Below are 14,807 nucleotides of genomic sequence, written 5' to 3'. Positions count from 1 at the left end.
CTGATGCCAAGGGTATGAAATGGGACTGTAGTCTCAACTACCAGAAGGTGGGCACTGAGATGGGCAGGACTCCAGTGTGGGGAGACAGCAGAGGCTTCAGAAAGAAGCAGGGTTCCAAGCCAGGCTGTGTCGATCCTGGGACAGGTCCTAGGCAGAACTGGCCTCTGGTGGGAGCCACAGGTGGATGGTTTTCCAGAACAGAGCTGCTGAGATAAAACGTCTGATGTGACCCACAGATGTCCCTCAACCTGGTGAGGACCCTGTGGCCCTTGCATCCTCATCTAGGGCCAGGCCAGCAGGTCAGGGGTGTGCCCTGCCCCGAGAAGAGGGCAGGGAAGCTCCACTGGAGATGCCAGGTGCAGGGTCAGCTGAACAGACAGACTGGGACACAACCTGGGCTTGGCTCCTGCTCCTCCTCTGCATGCTGCTTCAGCCTCTCCAGCTGAGCAGGGCAGTGGCAGCAGCCCCCTTAGCAGGTGGATGAGGAGAATGCCTGGGCCATGAGGGCTTAGGGGTGTAGGCACAGCAATGCCAGGCTGGCAGAGCCACAGGGACAGGCAGTGGTGACTGGCCCCATGGAGCAGGGCTGGCACCACCCAGGGCCTGGTGAGGGCTTTGAGCCAGGGACCAGTGGATGGCATAGTTCTTCTTGCACCCAGAAACTGAGGTCCAGGAGTACAGGGGCAGGCAGGATGGCCACTCTTGCTGCCACCCCAGTGACACACTCACCAATTGTGCTTTCCATCTCCCCAGCTTTGGGCTCTGCTGAGTGGAGCCTTCATGTCCCCCTGGGAGGAGGCTGACAGCATCCAGTGACCGACCCTGACCTTCATGGGGCAGTGGGACTTGATGCTGAATCACAAATACCAACTACGGTGCTTTATTCATTGCCTTAAATATATTCTGTATATTAGCCCATGACTGCATTATCTGTAATTCACACACATCACCCACATTCTCCTTTGCTCTTTCTCCATTATCTCATTCAAGGAGTGTAGATGGTGACTAATTTTCTAGGAGTCTGGAGGCCACAAGATGTCCAAGTGAGGTGGGGTCTGAACTGGAAGAGGTGATGGGCTCCCCCTCCACACCTGGGGAGGCCCAGCACGTGGTTGGCATGATGAGTGGCAGTGTGATGTCAGGTCGAGCACCATGTTGCTGAGACAAGTGAAGTACAGTGGGAGGTGGGAATTGACACCTTCCGCCCTATTGCAACAGCTTCGCTCTCTTGCTAGGTTCTGAGAAGGGGCCCGGGAGGTTTGGGTGGCTGCCTGAGCCTACTGAGGCTGCAGCAGCTGCCTGCGGTCCCCAGGTGCAGCCAGCCAGGCCTCACCTACTGTCCTTGGCTCTCCAGCCTCCACTCCCTGAGCGCACTTTCTCTGCAGTGGTTCATTCGACCAAAGTCCGCCGAGCAGAGTAAGCTATCTAGCCAATGAGAGCCCAGGTGGGCCTATCCCTGCACTGCCATCTGGAGGGGGAAGAGGCCCTGCCCAGCTGTGCCATCTGTCCCTCCAGCCATGGCCGCAGGCCCGCGTCGCCCCCGCAAGGGCACCCTGTGGCGACGCCGAGGCTGACCGGTGCGGTTCACTGGGGTCGTGGCCTCCCGCTGCTGGGGTCGGCCAGCTCCCGGGGCAGGCGCCCCTGGGCCTGCAGGGTCTGCTCGTACTTCTGGAGCTGAGACCAGAAACCCGGATTGGGTTCGGCTACAGGGCGGGCGTTCTTCACCGTCTGCAAAAGAGTGGGAAAGCGAAGGCATGGCCAGCGTTCAAGGAGGGACCTGGGCGGCACCCTTACCTGGAGGCTCCGCCCCTCCGGGAAGGCCCTCCTATGGGTGTGCCTGGCCGCCCGGAAGTCCCGTCTCCAAGAGTGGGCCCCCGGAAGCGCCCACCTGGAAGGCGCGCTCCAGGTTGAGTCCGCGGTGCCGCATGAGGTAGGCCGTGCAGACGGCGGCGGAGCGGCTGCGGCCGTTCTTGCAGTAGACCAGGCAGGCGCCGCCGGCACGCACGGCGGCCTCCATGGCGGCGCAGGTGGGCTCCAAGTGCACGAAGAGGTCCTCGGCCGGGTCGTCGAACACGGGCACGCGCAGCTGTGCCACACCGGGCGCGCGCGGCCCAGCCTGCTGGCGGGAGACGTTGACGCACAGAGTGACGCCCGCGCGCGTCAGCAGCTCCGTGTCGCCCGCGGCGCGCGCGCTCCCGAGGAAAAGCGCGGGGGCGACGCGCGCGAACGGCGGGGGCAAGGCCTCCGCGGACCCGCGCCCGTCGGCGCCTCCTGGGCCCATCGCCCGAGGCCCGAGGGACTGCTGGGGCGGCGGGCGGGCTGCGGGTGCCGGCCAGGTCGCCGCCACTCGGCTGGGCTGGGCTGGGCTGGGCTGGGCGGTGCCGGCCGCGGGGTGCGGCACCTGGCGGGGCTCCTGTGCCGGCTGGGCCGGGTTGGCCGGCTCGGCCAGGGTCCCCGTGACGCGGTGCCCTTGGCCGGAAGTCGCGTCCGCTCCCCCTGATCGGTGAGCCCCGGATCCCGGCGTGTCGCGAAGGCCTCGGGTGGCCTGGCTCCGCGAGGCCCGGCTGCTGGCCTAGGCGGGAGGCCGCCCGGCGTCCTGCGGGTCCTCCGCGGGGCCGCGAGGCCGAGCCGCGGGCTGTGGACCGGCCGCCTGGCTTCCCGTGTCACTTTCGTTACAGCATGAGCCTTTTTTTGTTATCTGCGCCCTAGTAAATTGCTTTTTGTCACCTCCGAGTGTTTTCATTTTTTATTGTAAAATGTGGCTTATATAAAATAAAACTAGCCTGTTTTGGGGTTGTTTTTTTTTTTTGGTGCGGGGGGATCGAACTCAGGTCCGTGCGCTTGCGCAGCAGGAGGTGAAACCACCGAGCTAAATCCTCGGCCCAAAACGCATTTTTATCACTTCTTTGTAGACCAGGATTTATATTGTGTTTGTTTTTCTTAACTTATAGGGTTAGCACTGTAACTTTAAAAGACGCTATTTAGTCATTTAATGTTCATGAAGTTGGTGTTTATGAAGGCGTCTTCACTCGATTTTTCTCATACAGTGTTTTTCGGGGAATAGTGAAAAACAACTGTTTCATGGCCCTACAAACAGTTAATTGCAGTTCCAACTTTAATAATAAAAGTATTATAATAAAAGTTTGTCTTATTCATTTTCATCCCTTACTTAAGATTTGCAGTCATTTCTCTGGAATTAGTCTCTGTGACCCCAACACCCCAACCTAGTCTTGGTGAATCTGATGGGGTGTGCCTTTAGTCTCTCGTGATCTCAGTTCTCCCGTTGCCTGCAGCTGCCTAGCCCTGGTGATTCTGAGGTCATTGCAAGGTGGATGCCCTCTTGAGCTGAACGGCAAATACCTGCAGCAGGTCTTACCTGGCCGCCCACCAACTCTGCAGAGGCCTAGTCAACGTCCGTTTGTCACCATCCTAGGGAAGGGTCTGGGTTTCCTGAGACAGGGAGGGAGTGGGAATTCCCTGTACCCCACAGTTTGCTCCTAGCTTCAGGAGCAGGTTCTAATTGCTCATGAAAATCAGGGATGCCCACACCCCCACAACTGCTTCAAGAACAGGCTTGGGCTCTAATATGAACCAGTAAAGGATTTGGAAGACTTCCCTGTTCTCTCCACATGGCCGAGAAGGGAGCCAGCTTTGGATGAAAGCAGAGGAGAGGGGAGAAACTGGGTCCTTGCTGGCATTTTGGGCAAATCCAAGGTCCCTGCTACTTTGGGGTTGTTTCACGGGCCTCCTTGGAGCATGTTTGAGGTGAGATGTTGCAAAGGCTACCTGATACCTTGCACTCCACCCCGTGGAGCTGGTGAATTGGTTACCAAGTTGTCGGAAATAACTTTCCATCTCCATGTCCAAATTTAGCCTGGGCTGCCGTCTCTCAGGACTTGCCAGCAGCCTCTCCCCTGAAATACTGGGGGCTGACCCCAGGGCCTTTGCACTGAGCTACATCCCCAGCCCCCTTCCTTTTCATTTTGAGACAGGGTCTTAGTGAGGTGATAAATCGCCCAGGCTGGGCTGGAACCTGAGACCCTCCTGCCTCAGTTTTCCAGATTTTTGAGATAGTGGCCGTGCACCAGCACTTCAGGCAGGCTTGGAATGCCTTCTGAAGCGGTGCTTTCCTTGTGTCCTGACCCCGCAAGTCGTGCTGAGTCCCAACTAGCCTGAGTTGGGAAATTGGTTCTGTTTATCATGATCAGCATTTATATTTCCACTAGGTTGCACGCATGTAGTACGATGAACTTTTCATGAAACTTCTGAATTGCGTTTGTACCTTAGGCTATAAAAGGGGACCCAGGAATCAAGCAGGTACCGAGGACCTGAGAGGCCAAGGAGGAAGAGATGTAAACTGGGTGACAGGAATAGGGTCTGCAAGAGGTACCCCCAGGGCCCGGGCCTGGTCCAGCTGCCTTAGTCCCCAAGGAGCTCGTGGGGTGGGGTGGCCTGGCCATGGCTCTGAGGCCCCTGTCACGCTACCCTCTGCACACATTCACCCAATCTACCCCGAAGCCTAGCTTTGCAGTCAGGCGGGGCTTGATCAAGCCTTGGTCCCAGGGCTCAGTGGTGACCTCCGCCTCCGCCTTGCTCTCCTCCACGTACCTGCAGCACCGGGCCCAGGGCCCGGTTCAAACCCTAACAGGCCAGCAGGCGGGCGTCCCCCAGGCACCAGGATTGGCGGAAGCGGAGGGCGTGGGCGTGGCGGGGACGTTTCCAGGGAAACGCGACGCACTCCGCTAGCCAGGTCTCAGCCGCCTGCGCAGATTTGGGAGCGGTCTGGGGAGCACTCTCCAAGCTCGGGTGCGGTCCGCAGCGGGGAAGCGGGGACCTGGCTGGCACGGCTGCGGGAGGGAGCTCGGTGCACCTGAGCCCGGTGGAGCTGGGGCCGGTCCGCAGGCGCCTGGGTCCTTCGCAGAATTTCTGAGGGCTCACGGTGGTGCCTGGCTCTGCCTCCAGGTTGGAAGAGGACAGACATGGAAAGAGATCGTCCCTTTGTCGTCCTGGACTACGGCTCCAGAGGTCCGCTGGAGGAGCAGAACGCCCAGCCCCCAGCTACGGAGCACCCTAGGCGCCTGGACAGCGGCCTCCTCACTGCAAGGTGCAGGGGACCCTCCCGCGAGGATATCAATCCTGACCAGAGGCCTAGAGTTGGGGTGCACCCTTGGGGCGGGCTGAAAAAGCACCACAAGTTACTCCCAGCCCCCCAAAGCTAGACTCTGGGCAGCTAGTAAAACCTAAACATTCTACCAACAACCACTGAGGAAAAGGACAGTGTGTATTGAGAAAGCGGACTCCTGGACCTTGTCTGGTGTCCCTGCCAGCCTGCCCACACTGGTCTGCCACCCCTTTCACGTCTAGTAGGGGCAGGAATGATTCTCTTAGGGTGTGGGGGCCCTAAGTTGCCAAAACTCCTTCACCACTGTGTTAAGCGCTCCTGCCGGGTGTGGTGGTCCACTCCTATAATCCCTGCACTCGGGGGGCTGAGGGTCGCTGTGAGTGAGGCCAGCCTGGGCTGCAAAGGGCGACCCTGTCTCAAAACCAAAAAACAAAACCAAAAGCCTAAAACAATAACAAAAAATTCCATTTCTCCTATTCCCACTGTAGGTTATCTTTCCCCTTTATTAATGTTATTTAAAAAAAACCCAGTTAATACTTATCCCATGTAGAAAAATGAGAATTATAAGTCTCTTAGTATTCCAAGGCTGCTTTGCAAAGCCCCACAGATTGTGTGATTTAAACAACAAGTTCATGGTCTGACAGTTTTGAGCGCCACCGGTCCAGCCAGCCCCTGCCCTCTGCTTGGCACACGTGCAGATGGCAGCCGGGCCCCGAGGCACAGCACCCTCCCCAGTGCATTCTCTGTCCAGATGTCCCTGTCTTACGAGGACACGGGTCGTGGTGCATTAGGTCATGGATTGGACCCTGACGGTCTCACTTTACCTCTGTAATGATGCGATCTCCATGTAAGGTTAGTTCTAAGCTACTGTGGTTCAGGGATCCAACATAAGGATTTTGACGGGGATAAAATCCAGCCCATGACAACAGGTAGACGAAAGAAAAACCGAATCAGTGCCCCTCACGTTTATCGCGGTTGTGGTTGGATGTCTGTACTCTGGCTTCTCTCCACACAGCAACACACCCCACAGAGCTTGCTGAGCCCCTTCTGCACCAGGCAGACGCCGGCTCAGCCCCTGTGGTCTGAGGCTGGTGTCTGGGCTGCCTGGTGCAGGGGCTGAGTCTGAGGGCTCCTAGGTGACCAGCCGGACATGGAGACTGGCCTCCAGCCCTGACCCCAGAGCCAGCTCGAGCAGGATGAGGTGTAACGGGATGGGGCTAGGGTCCAGGCCTAAGTTCCAGCTGGCCCATGAGGTAGCAGGAGCAGGCAGGAAGCAGCCCACCTCGAACCCACCTCTGCCCGCAGCTGTGTGCCCTCCCAGCCGGTGCTGGTGTCTGCTGTGTCAGGTCGCCACCTCTCAGGTGGAGGGCTGACTGGCCTGGCCTCGGGCTGGCAGCATTTTCCCTTGCCAGTTTGTACCCTTCTATACCTTCCACTTCCGGAGTGTCCCTGGACAATCAGTGCACCCTCTGTGCCTCAGTTTCCCTCTCTGTGACAGTAGCACCTGCCCTAGGTCATGGTGAGGGTGAAGTGAAAGGGTAGGCAGAGTCCCACATGAAGTCACTCTCACGCCTCAGCCCCGTTGCTGCCCTCACTGCTGTCTTCTAGGGACAGCTCGGTGTCCCCAGCGGAGGAGGATGAGGAGTCTGAGGGGCCTCTGAGTGGGCGGGGCCTAAAGGAGGCCTCCATCCAGCTGGTCCACGGTGTGCAGACCTGGCGGGACGGCTGTGTCTACCGAGGGGAGTTTGGGCTCAATGTGAAGCTCGGCTACGGCGAATTCTCTTGGCCCACAGGCGAGGTAAGTGGCTTCTGCTGCCACCCCACGTCCTCCTCCAGGGGCCAGACCCAGCCTCTCCTGAGCATCCTGATGTGACCATGGAACCATCGCAGGAAGCACTAGGCTGCCACCTCTCCTGCTTGGGAGCTCCTGGGGGAAGTCCGAGACTCCATCAGGGCACCCAGGACAAGGTGTGGGAAGCTGTGATTTAAGAAGATAAATTTGTATTCTGGGCAAACGTTTTAGAATTGTGAATTAGGTGGCAGGCGTGGTGGCACTTGGCTGTAATCCCAGGACTCGGGAGGCTGAGGCAGGAGGGTTGCTGTGAGTTGGAGGCCAGCCTGGGCTACATAGCAAGTTCAAGGCCAGCCTGATCTGCATAGCGAGACCCTGTCTCCAAAAAAGCCTAAGATGAAAATAAAATTATGAATTACGGCAGCAATGTACACTGGTGAAATTGCCTTGTGTTTAAGATTAAACTCATGTCTTCCTAAAGACAACATGGAAACTCATTCTTGGGCGCTCTCCTTGGCCATACCAGGACCTCAGGGGAGACCTGCTGCTGGGCTTGGGGTGCTCAGATGGGGCACGCTGCAGGGTGGGTACCGGCCCTGCCCAGGTCCCTGGCTTCCCGTGCAGCGCTTCTTGAGACTCCCTGCCCAGGCAGGGGCAGGGTGGCGTGGGGATTGGGCCTGAGTGGCCGCCTCTCGTGGCCACGGCTTGGGGAGGCCCTGTAGCCCACTCACAGCACCCAGGCTCCTCAGCGACCTCTCGCCCACAGACCTACCGTGGGCAGTTTTACCGCGACCACTGCCACGGCCTGGGCACCTACGTGTGGCCGGATGGCTCCAGCTTCACAGGCACGTTTTACCTCAGCCATCGGGAAGGCTATGGCAGCATGAACCTGAAGACGCGGCTCTTCCAGGTGAGGGATCCTGTGCCACGTGTGGGGTGGGGCCTCTGGTGCACAGGTGAGGGATGGGAACACTCACCTGAACACATGACGTGCTCACATGAGGGGCAGGTCCCTGGATAAATTCCTAAGAGTGGGACTGCGGGGTTCTGTGGCCAGCAGGTGCCCTGCTTTCCCTGGGCTTTGCTTCCCCAGGCCGTCACTGTGGAAGAGCTGGCATTTCCCTCGCTGACTGACAGTGCTGAACATCTCACACGCCAGCCAGCTGTGCGGTCTCTCTTCCCTGGGTCAGTCTTGTCAGGGCTTTATCAGTTTTATTATTCTTTTCCCTGAGAATCAGGCTTTGGCTCAATTGATTTTCTTTTTGTTTGGTTCTATTTCACTTTCTGCTTGTTCATTATTTATGCACCCCCATCATGATTTGGTATTTATTTTCTGATGTTGATTTTCTGATGTTCTTTTTACCTAATGTACATGTGGGCTCTGTATTCTGTTATTCTGATTCTGTTGTACTATCAAGTGTTTTTGGTACTGGGGATCAGACTCAGGACCTTGTGCTTGCAAGGCAGGCGCCGGAACCACTGAGCTAAATACCTGGCTGTACTATCATTTTTATTCAGTTCAAATTGTATTCCAATTCCTGTCATAAAGAATCCAAAAATATAGGCCTTTGAAAGAAAAATTTATTTTAGTTAACAGGGACTAGAAATCAGATTTTCTAGCAGCTAGTTGGGAAAAGCTGAGTTTATCACATCCGTGTGTGGATGGGCTGACATTGGGAGAGAGAGAGAGTGGCAGCCTGCTGGGAGAGATTTCATCCGTGAGTGGATGGGCTAACACCAGGAGAGAGATGTTAGCAACAAACTGGGAAAGGAATTAGGCTTACATAGGTATTGAAGGGGCTGAGGAATCTGAGGTGAACTGCTTATGACTTGGATGCCAAGGACGGTCTGCTCAGGGGTGTACACAATTGCTGGACTTCTTGGCGCTGGGGGTTGATGCTTCCTTTTGAGTCCATCTGCCCTATTTGTTGAGAAGCTGCTGTTGTTTGCTAAAAGCAGCCTGTTTGCTTTGTCCTGTTTGTTTGTGAAGGACTCACGTAAGTCAGACCGGACAATTTCTATTGTGATTTCTTCTTTCTTTAATGAGAGTGAGTTCAGAATTCGGGTTCTAATGAACTGTCATTGTGTCAGTCAGTGCTTACTAGAGAAACAGACATAATGCAAAATATACAAACATATAGGAATTGACAAGGTTGGCTTACAGTGGCCGCCCTCAAAATCACTTGTGGAAGGATGCAAAAGGCCAGCCTGCACCCTGGGGATCTGAAGGATCCAGTCCAAGGCCTGGAGCTCACTGTAGTGTCCCATGTGGGTCCGTGTCAGGAGGCTGAAGGGGCTGCACTGGAAGCCAGGAGACGACATCCAAGGTGAAAGTGAAGACTGGAGCTCCTCTGAAGAAAACGAAGCAGAAGCATCCTTCCTCCTTCATTTCCCTCTGTGTGATTCTGGTGACAATTCCCCCTAGGGTCGGTCTTCCACACCCAGAACCATGCTGAGGCAATTTAGTTGGGTGTTTCTTACTCAAGTTGACACAATCAATCAATCATCATAGTTGTTAGGGCTGGGTTGTAGCTCAGTGGCGCCACACCTGCCTCATAAGTGCAAGGTCCTGAGTTCGATTCCCAGTACTGAAAAAAGCCCTCAACTATCATAGTTATTGATTTCCTATATATGCCCATAATTTGTTTGATTTCATTTCTTTGACAGTTACTGAGACTTGCTTTATGACCATGGACATCTTTTTAAATGTTTGTGTCCTCACAAAAAGAATGTCCATTTCTGCAGTTGTTGACCATGATATTCTCCATGTGTCTCAGATCACTTTTGCTATTTGTGTCATTCTAAATCTTATAGAAACTTAATTTTTTTGTCTACTCATTCAATCAAACACTGAACCAGGACAGGGCTAGGGATTTAGCTCAGTGGTGCCATGGCTGCCTGGTAAGCTCAAGGTCCTGAATTTGATCCCCGGTACTGGAAAAAAAAAAAAAAGACTGAACCAGGTATGTTAGAATCTTTCACTATGTGAATTTGCTTGTTATGCCTTATAATTCTGTCAAGGTCTTCTCTGTATATTTTGGGAATGTACTATTTGATGGGGAAAGTTTTAGTTTTAGTATATTTTCCTGGTAGCTTGAACCTTTTATTATAATGAAATGATACTGTCTTTTAAAAATTCTTACAATATTTTATGATACAGAGTCTAACTTTTGTTGTTGTTGTTGTTTTGAGACAGGGTCTTGCTATATAGTTCAGGCTGACCTTGAACTCACTATGTAGTACAGGCTGGCCTTGAACTCAAAGTGATCCTCCTGCCTCAGCCTTCCAACTGCTGGGATTACAGGCGTGTGCTACCATGCCTGACCAAAGTCTAACTTTTAGATACTAATAAGGCTGTATCAGCTTTTGTGGGTTATTTTTCTATGATGTGTCTTTCTTTACAGTTTTTCTTACAACTTTTCATTTTATTGTGTTTCAAATATTCTTTCTCTTTTTAAAAAAATGTGTATGTCTGTATTTGTTTAACTCTAGTCCACTAATTGCCATTGGACACCTGGACTTGCACTGTCTCGTGTCATGGCCAGCAATGACAGGTATCTCCTGAACCCTTGAGATGTGGCAGGTCCAAATTAGGGTGTGGTCATTGTTTGTGTCTAGACATCCCCCCCAAAGCCTCCTGCAGTCACAGGTGGAGCTTTTCAGAGCTGGCTGGATCTAGAGTGTGTGAAGCTGGGATCAAGGGTGTGTGATGACTAAATCAGTCCTCTGATTGGTTTGGCACAGTTCTGGGTGTGAGTACTATGTGCCCTAAGGGCAGGCAGTCTAGATAGACTATAAAGAGACAGAAAGAAGCTGCTATTGTTGCTTGTAGCTTGGTGCCTTCTGCCTCCTGCCTTCTGCCCATCACGGGCTGTTTCTCCTCTGCTGTGCCCCCTCGCCTTGGAGCCAGCCAGCTATGGACGGAAACCTCGGCGAACTGAGAGCCAAATGAACCTTTCCTCCTTTAATTTTGGTTGTTGGGTATTTTGTCTCAGCAACAAGAGAAATAACTAAAACTGGAAAACAGGTGTGCTGTAAATTCAAAACATACCAAATCCTGAAGATATGTTGAAGAAAAAGGAATGCAAAATATCATAAGAATTTTGAATGTTAAGTATATGTGAAATGATAATTTGGCCAGAGTTAAATAAAAATGTGATTTGAAAATTAATTACACTAGCTCTTTTTACTTTTTATAATGTGGCTACTAGAAAATTTAAAATTAGGTGTGTGGCCCATGACTTTCTGTTGGAAAACTCTTGATTTACAGCATGTACATTTAATAGTAATAGTAAAAGGTTTGAGATTCAATCTACTATCTTCTGCACGTTTTGTTTTACTTGTTTAATATTTCTTTTCTTACCTTCTAGTGGATGGCTATAATTTTATAAAAATTCATTGTATTTTCAGATTATCTCTTTGAGAATTTTACATTCTTTTTCTCTTCTTTTAGCACTACTCTGAAAATTACAGCATAAGTTTTAACTTTGTAATTCTACTATTAATTAGTTATTTTTGGGCAATGGAGATTGAACCCTGGGCCTTGCACATGCTGTACGTATGTTCTACAGTTGCGCCACATCCTCCCTTTAAAAAATGTATTTTTTCAATTTTGAGGCAGGGTTTTCTAATGTTCCCAAGCTAACGCACAGTGTTAGCAGTGTGTGCAGCCTGCCTCCTTGGTCCAGCAGGAGGGGGAGGGAGGGGCCGGCCGCTGGCAGTGCTTCCCTGTGCTTTCCGGGAAGAAGATTCCCTCCTTACCACCTGCAGAGATGGTGGACCGAGGCAGGGACCTCGGGATGTTTTCCTCAGAGTGGGGAGAGAAGATGGCCCAGGCCCTCCCAGCCTGCCGGAGCAGCGGGCGCAGTGGGGTGAAGCCTGGGCCAGTCCCGGGTGTGGAGGAGCAGCGCAGAGGGAAGCCGCCCTGCTGCCGCCCTGGCCCTGACCGAGGAGGAGGAAGCGGACGCGAGGGACGACTGGGCGACTGGGCGACTGGGCTCCGGTTCTGACGAACAGAGGAGAAGGACGAGCTGCAGAGGCAGAGGGAGACTGGCCACGCAGGAGCGCAAGGAAAGGGGAGAAGGACACGGAGGAGCGAGGGGCACCGGGCGGCCGCCTCCGCCCTGTGGCGGAGGCCCGCGGACCGTGCCGGAGGACGGGCAGGGGTCTTCTTGTTGATGCAGTTTAGGGGAAACCGGGCATCGTAGTCTGGACGGGCGGGCGCTCGGCGGCCCTGTGTCCCAGGCTTCTTTGGCACCTTTAAAAAAGAAATCTTCCTTGGGTAACGGGCAGGGAGTCAGGTTTTGTCCTGCAGGGCCGGGGCTGGCTGCTCCGGAGGTGGTGTTACCGCGCCTGAGACCCGGCCCTGCTGATCCCGAGTCTTCGGTCTGCGTTCGGCAGCAAACTAGGAAAAGGGCAGACTGTCGGGAATGTCCTAGATCAGAGAATGTTTTTAAAGAGTTTCAGCTTACAGGAGGAAAAAGTCTCTTTCGGGAGCGATAGTTATGCATTTTTCCTCATCTGGGCAGTGACTTTAAGAAGAAAGAGAATTGAATGCAAAGGTGTCATTATTAGCTAGCTTAGTCTTTTGTAATCATGAGTCTCTGTGAGTGCTGGTAGATTTTAATCCTGATGTGCCCTAAATCATGACTATGAACACCGCTAGTTCCCAGTTTAGAGAAAGGGGAGGAATTTTTACCCTTGTAAAAAAACTGATGCAGAGATGCTTGGGACAGGATCCTAGGAGCTCAGTGAACTTGTCCAGTGGGTGACTGGGTGGGCGGGCGCTGGGCTCAGAGGTCACAGGGCTCCACTCCTGCCCTGGTCACTCCCACCTGGGAGCCAGACTGGCATCTTTTCTTTCTTTTTGGGGGGGTGGGTGGGTGGGTAATGGTACAAATTAAAAATAGTTTTACATTTTTAAAAGGTTATAAAAGAAGCTGGGAAGATTGCAAGTTTGAGCCCAGCCTGGGAAACTTGGTGACTTAGCCAGCTCCTGTGTCAGAATTGAAAGCACTGGGGATGTAGCTCCGTGCAAAGGCCCTGGATTCAATTCCTAGCACTGCAGGGAAAAGAAAAGAAAAAAACATGACAGACCACAGGCGGCCTGTAAATGGTAACATATTTACTATTCAGCTCTTGAGGGAAGGTTGCTGAGCTGTTGTATATCACTACGAGATGAACAAGATCTTTTACCTTTTGCAGAAGGGTTTTAAAGAAAAGGCATGAGTAGAGAAAAGGAGATACATTGCCTCTTCACAGGCCTCTAACCATAGCATTGCAAAAGTAACCATCTTTAAAAAAATAAACTTTATTTAAATCACTAAAAATTTTTTTCAGATAGGGTTTTGCTAGTATTCTCAGGCTGACCTTGAACTTGAGATCCCCCTGCCTCAGCCTCCTAAGTAGCTAGGGTCACAGACACACCCCACTGCACCTGGCTTCTATTATTAATTTATACCTTTGCCTTCCTTTAAGAACATGCAAGACTCTCAGACTTTGTTTTTTTTGGTTCTGGGGATTGAACTCGGGACCTTGAGCTTGCAAGGCAGGTGCTGGAACCACTGAGCTAAATCCCGGCCCTCTCTCAGACTGGTTTAACTCTGTGTTCTCCCCTCTGAGGTATGTGCTACTCCTAAGGTCTGTTAGAGACTGCTCAGGTATTCGAGGAAGCTTGGGGAGGGAGGACACGCTTACAGCCTTGCTGCCAGTGGTAGTTTCACATTGTCCCTAACTCAGAGTGCACTCTTGGCCCTGAGAAAGACTAGGGCATTTGGCACCATGTCCCTGAGATGCCCCTTTGCCTTCCCAAGTCAAGGGGTATTTAAGCAGAGAGGGGCCAGAACATCTAGGTGGGCATTATTCAAAGGGCACTGGGGACTGGGTGCCCTGGTGCTGCCTGTAGAAACTCCCTTCCTGCCCAAGTGTTGAGCCCGCTGCTCCTGGAATTGCTGGTCACCTAGGGAACTGAGGGAGCTCATGAGGCTGCTGCAGTGCCAGTCAGTGCCATTGCCTCTGTAAACCCTCCCTCAGTGGCAGAGGGTAGAACAGGGCACTGTGGGTGCTTTGGCCCAGCTGGTCCCCCTGGACCTTAGTGTTCTCTCTGGAGGCTTTTTCTCTGGCCTGCTGCTCTGGACATCGGTGCCTCCCTGTCCAGCCCATCCCCGTGGGCCTTCTGGCAGCTCTCCTGTCCAGGCTGCTGCTACTGGACTCGGCTATTTTGCTAGGAAGTCTCAGCTCTCTCCTTTTCTAATAATATCTTAATAAACCTTACCTCTCACAAGCCATCTCTGGGTATTCTCTTCCTTCTCTCAGCAACCTATTCCACTGTCCCAGCACACCCTGCTGTGGATGAGATGTCAACCATTCCTCAGGAAAGTAGCTTTGTATTATTGGTCTGTGTGTCTCTATAGCAATAGGAAATCATGCAGTAAGTGTGATGAAGCAGGGTTGAAGGTTTCTTGGCTTCACTGGCTATCTGGGCACTATGTGTTATGCAGAGCGGGCTTGGAGGATGTGAATCACCTGTTGCAACGAACCCATAATCTAAGTAGGAGCCTTGGTGTTTTCTTTTAAATGCAGCATGGTTCTGTTGGCATCTCAGAGTCTTCTGCTGTCCTGTCATTGGGTCTTTCTCCTTTTCCAGGAAGCTCTCCAGTGACATCTGTTTTTCACTCATTTTGGCCAGGGTTAGTTGTGGGCTTACGTAAACCAGAACTGAGCCAAGTGCATGGTGAGGGAGAGAGGTGTGGATGGACGCGGTAAATGAAATCATGGACAGGCCGTGCGCAGACTAACATAAGTGTAAGAGTGACCTCAAGCCTTAGCAGCTGCAGCTGCATGAGTGAAGCACAGCCCCTCCCTCACCACCGTGAAGCCTGCCACCGCACGCAG

The 14,807-nt window shown here is 52.9% G+C and overlaps 2 protein-coding genes across 3 annotated transcripts; one reads left to right on the top strand and one right to left on the bottom strand.

Annotated features, from left to right (window-relative positions):
* Nucleotides 1-864: 864 nt before the first annotated feature.
* On the bottom strand, nucleotides 865-2,281 carry Dusp28 (dual specificity phosphatase 28). The gene is made up of 2 exons (XM_004868436.4): nucleotides 1,889-2,281; nucleotides 865-1,728 (listed from the first exon to the last, which is right to left on the bottom strand). The coding sequence occupies exons 1-2, from the start codon at nucleotides 2,279-2,281 to the stop codon at nucleotides 1,585-1,587; spliced, it is 537 nt and encodes a 178-aa protein (XP_004868493.1). The 3' UTR covers nucleotides 865-1,584.
* Nucleotides 2,282-2,310: 29 nt separating this feature from the next.
* Nucleotides 2,311-11,085, top strand: LOC147828209 (uncharacterized). Of its 2 annotated transcripts, XM_087210870.1 has the most exons (5): nucleotides 2,311-4,806; nucleotides 4,963-5,104; nucleotides 6,731-6,920; nucleotides 7,681-7,824; nucleotides 9,198-11,085. In XM_087210870.1, exons 2-5 carry the CDS (start codon nucleotides 4,980-4,982, stop codon nucleotides 9,243-9,245), a joined length of 507 nt encoding a protein of 168 aa, XP_087066996.1. In that variant the 5' UTR covers nucleotides 2,311-4,806; nucleotides 4,963-4,979; the 3' UTR covers nucleotides 9,246-11,085. The 2 variants fall into 2 exon arrangements, with proteins under 2 accessions (XP_087066996.1, XP_087066995.1); XM_087210869.1 differs by having other exon boundaries at nucleotides 7,681-11,085.
* The last annotated feature ends 3,722 nt before the right edge of the window (nucleotides 11,086-14,807 follow it).

This window comes from Heterocephalus glaber, unplaced genomic scaffold (genome assembly GCF_053883595.1).
Source record: "Heterocephalus glaber isolate CG9 unplaced genomic scaffold, H.glaber_assembly_v1.0 deba00001226, whole genome shotgun sequence".
In the NCBI taxonomy this organism is placed as follows: Eukaryota; Metazoa; Chordata; class Mammalia; order Rodentia; family Bathyergidae; genus Heterocephalus; species Heterocephalus glaber.
Note: the sequence above shows the minus strand (reverse complement) of the source record. Positions and strands in the feature narration are given on the sequence as shown.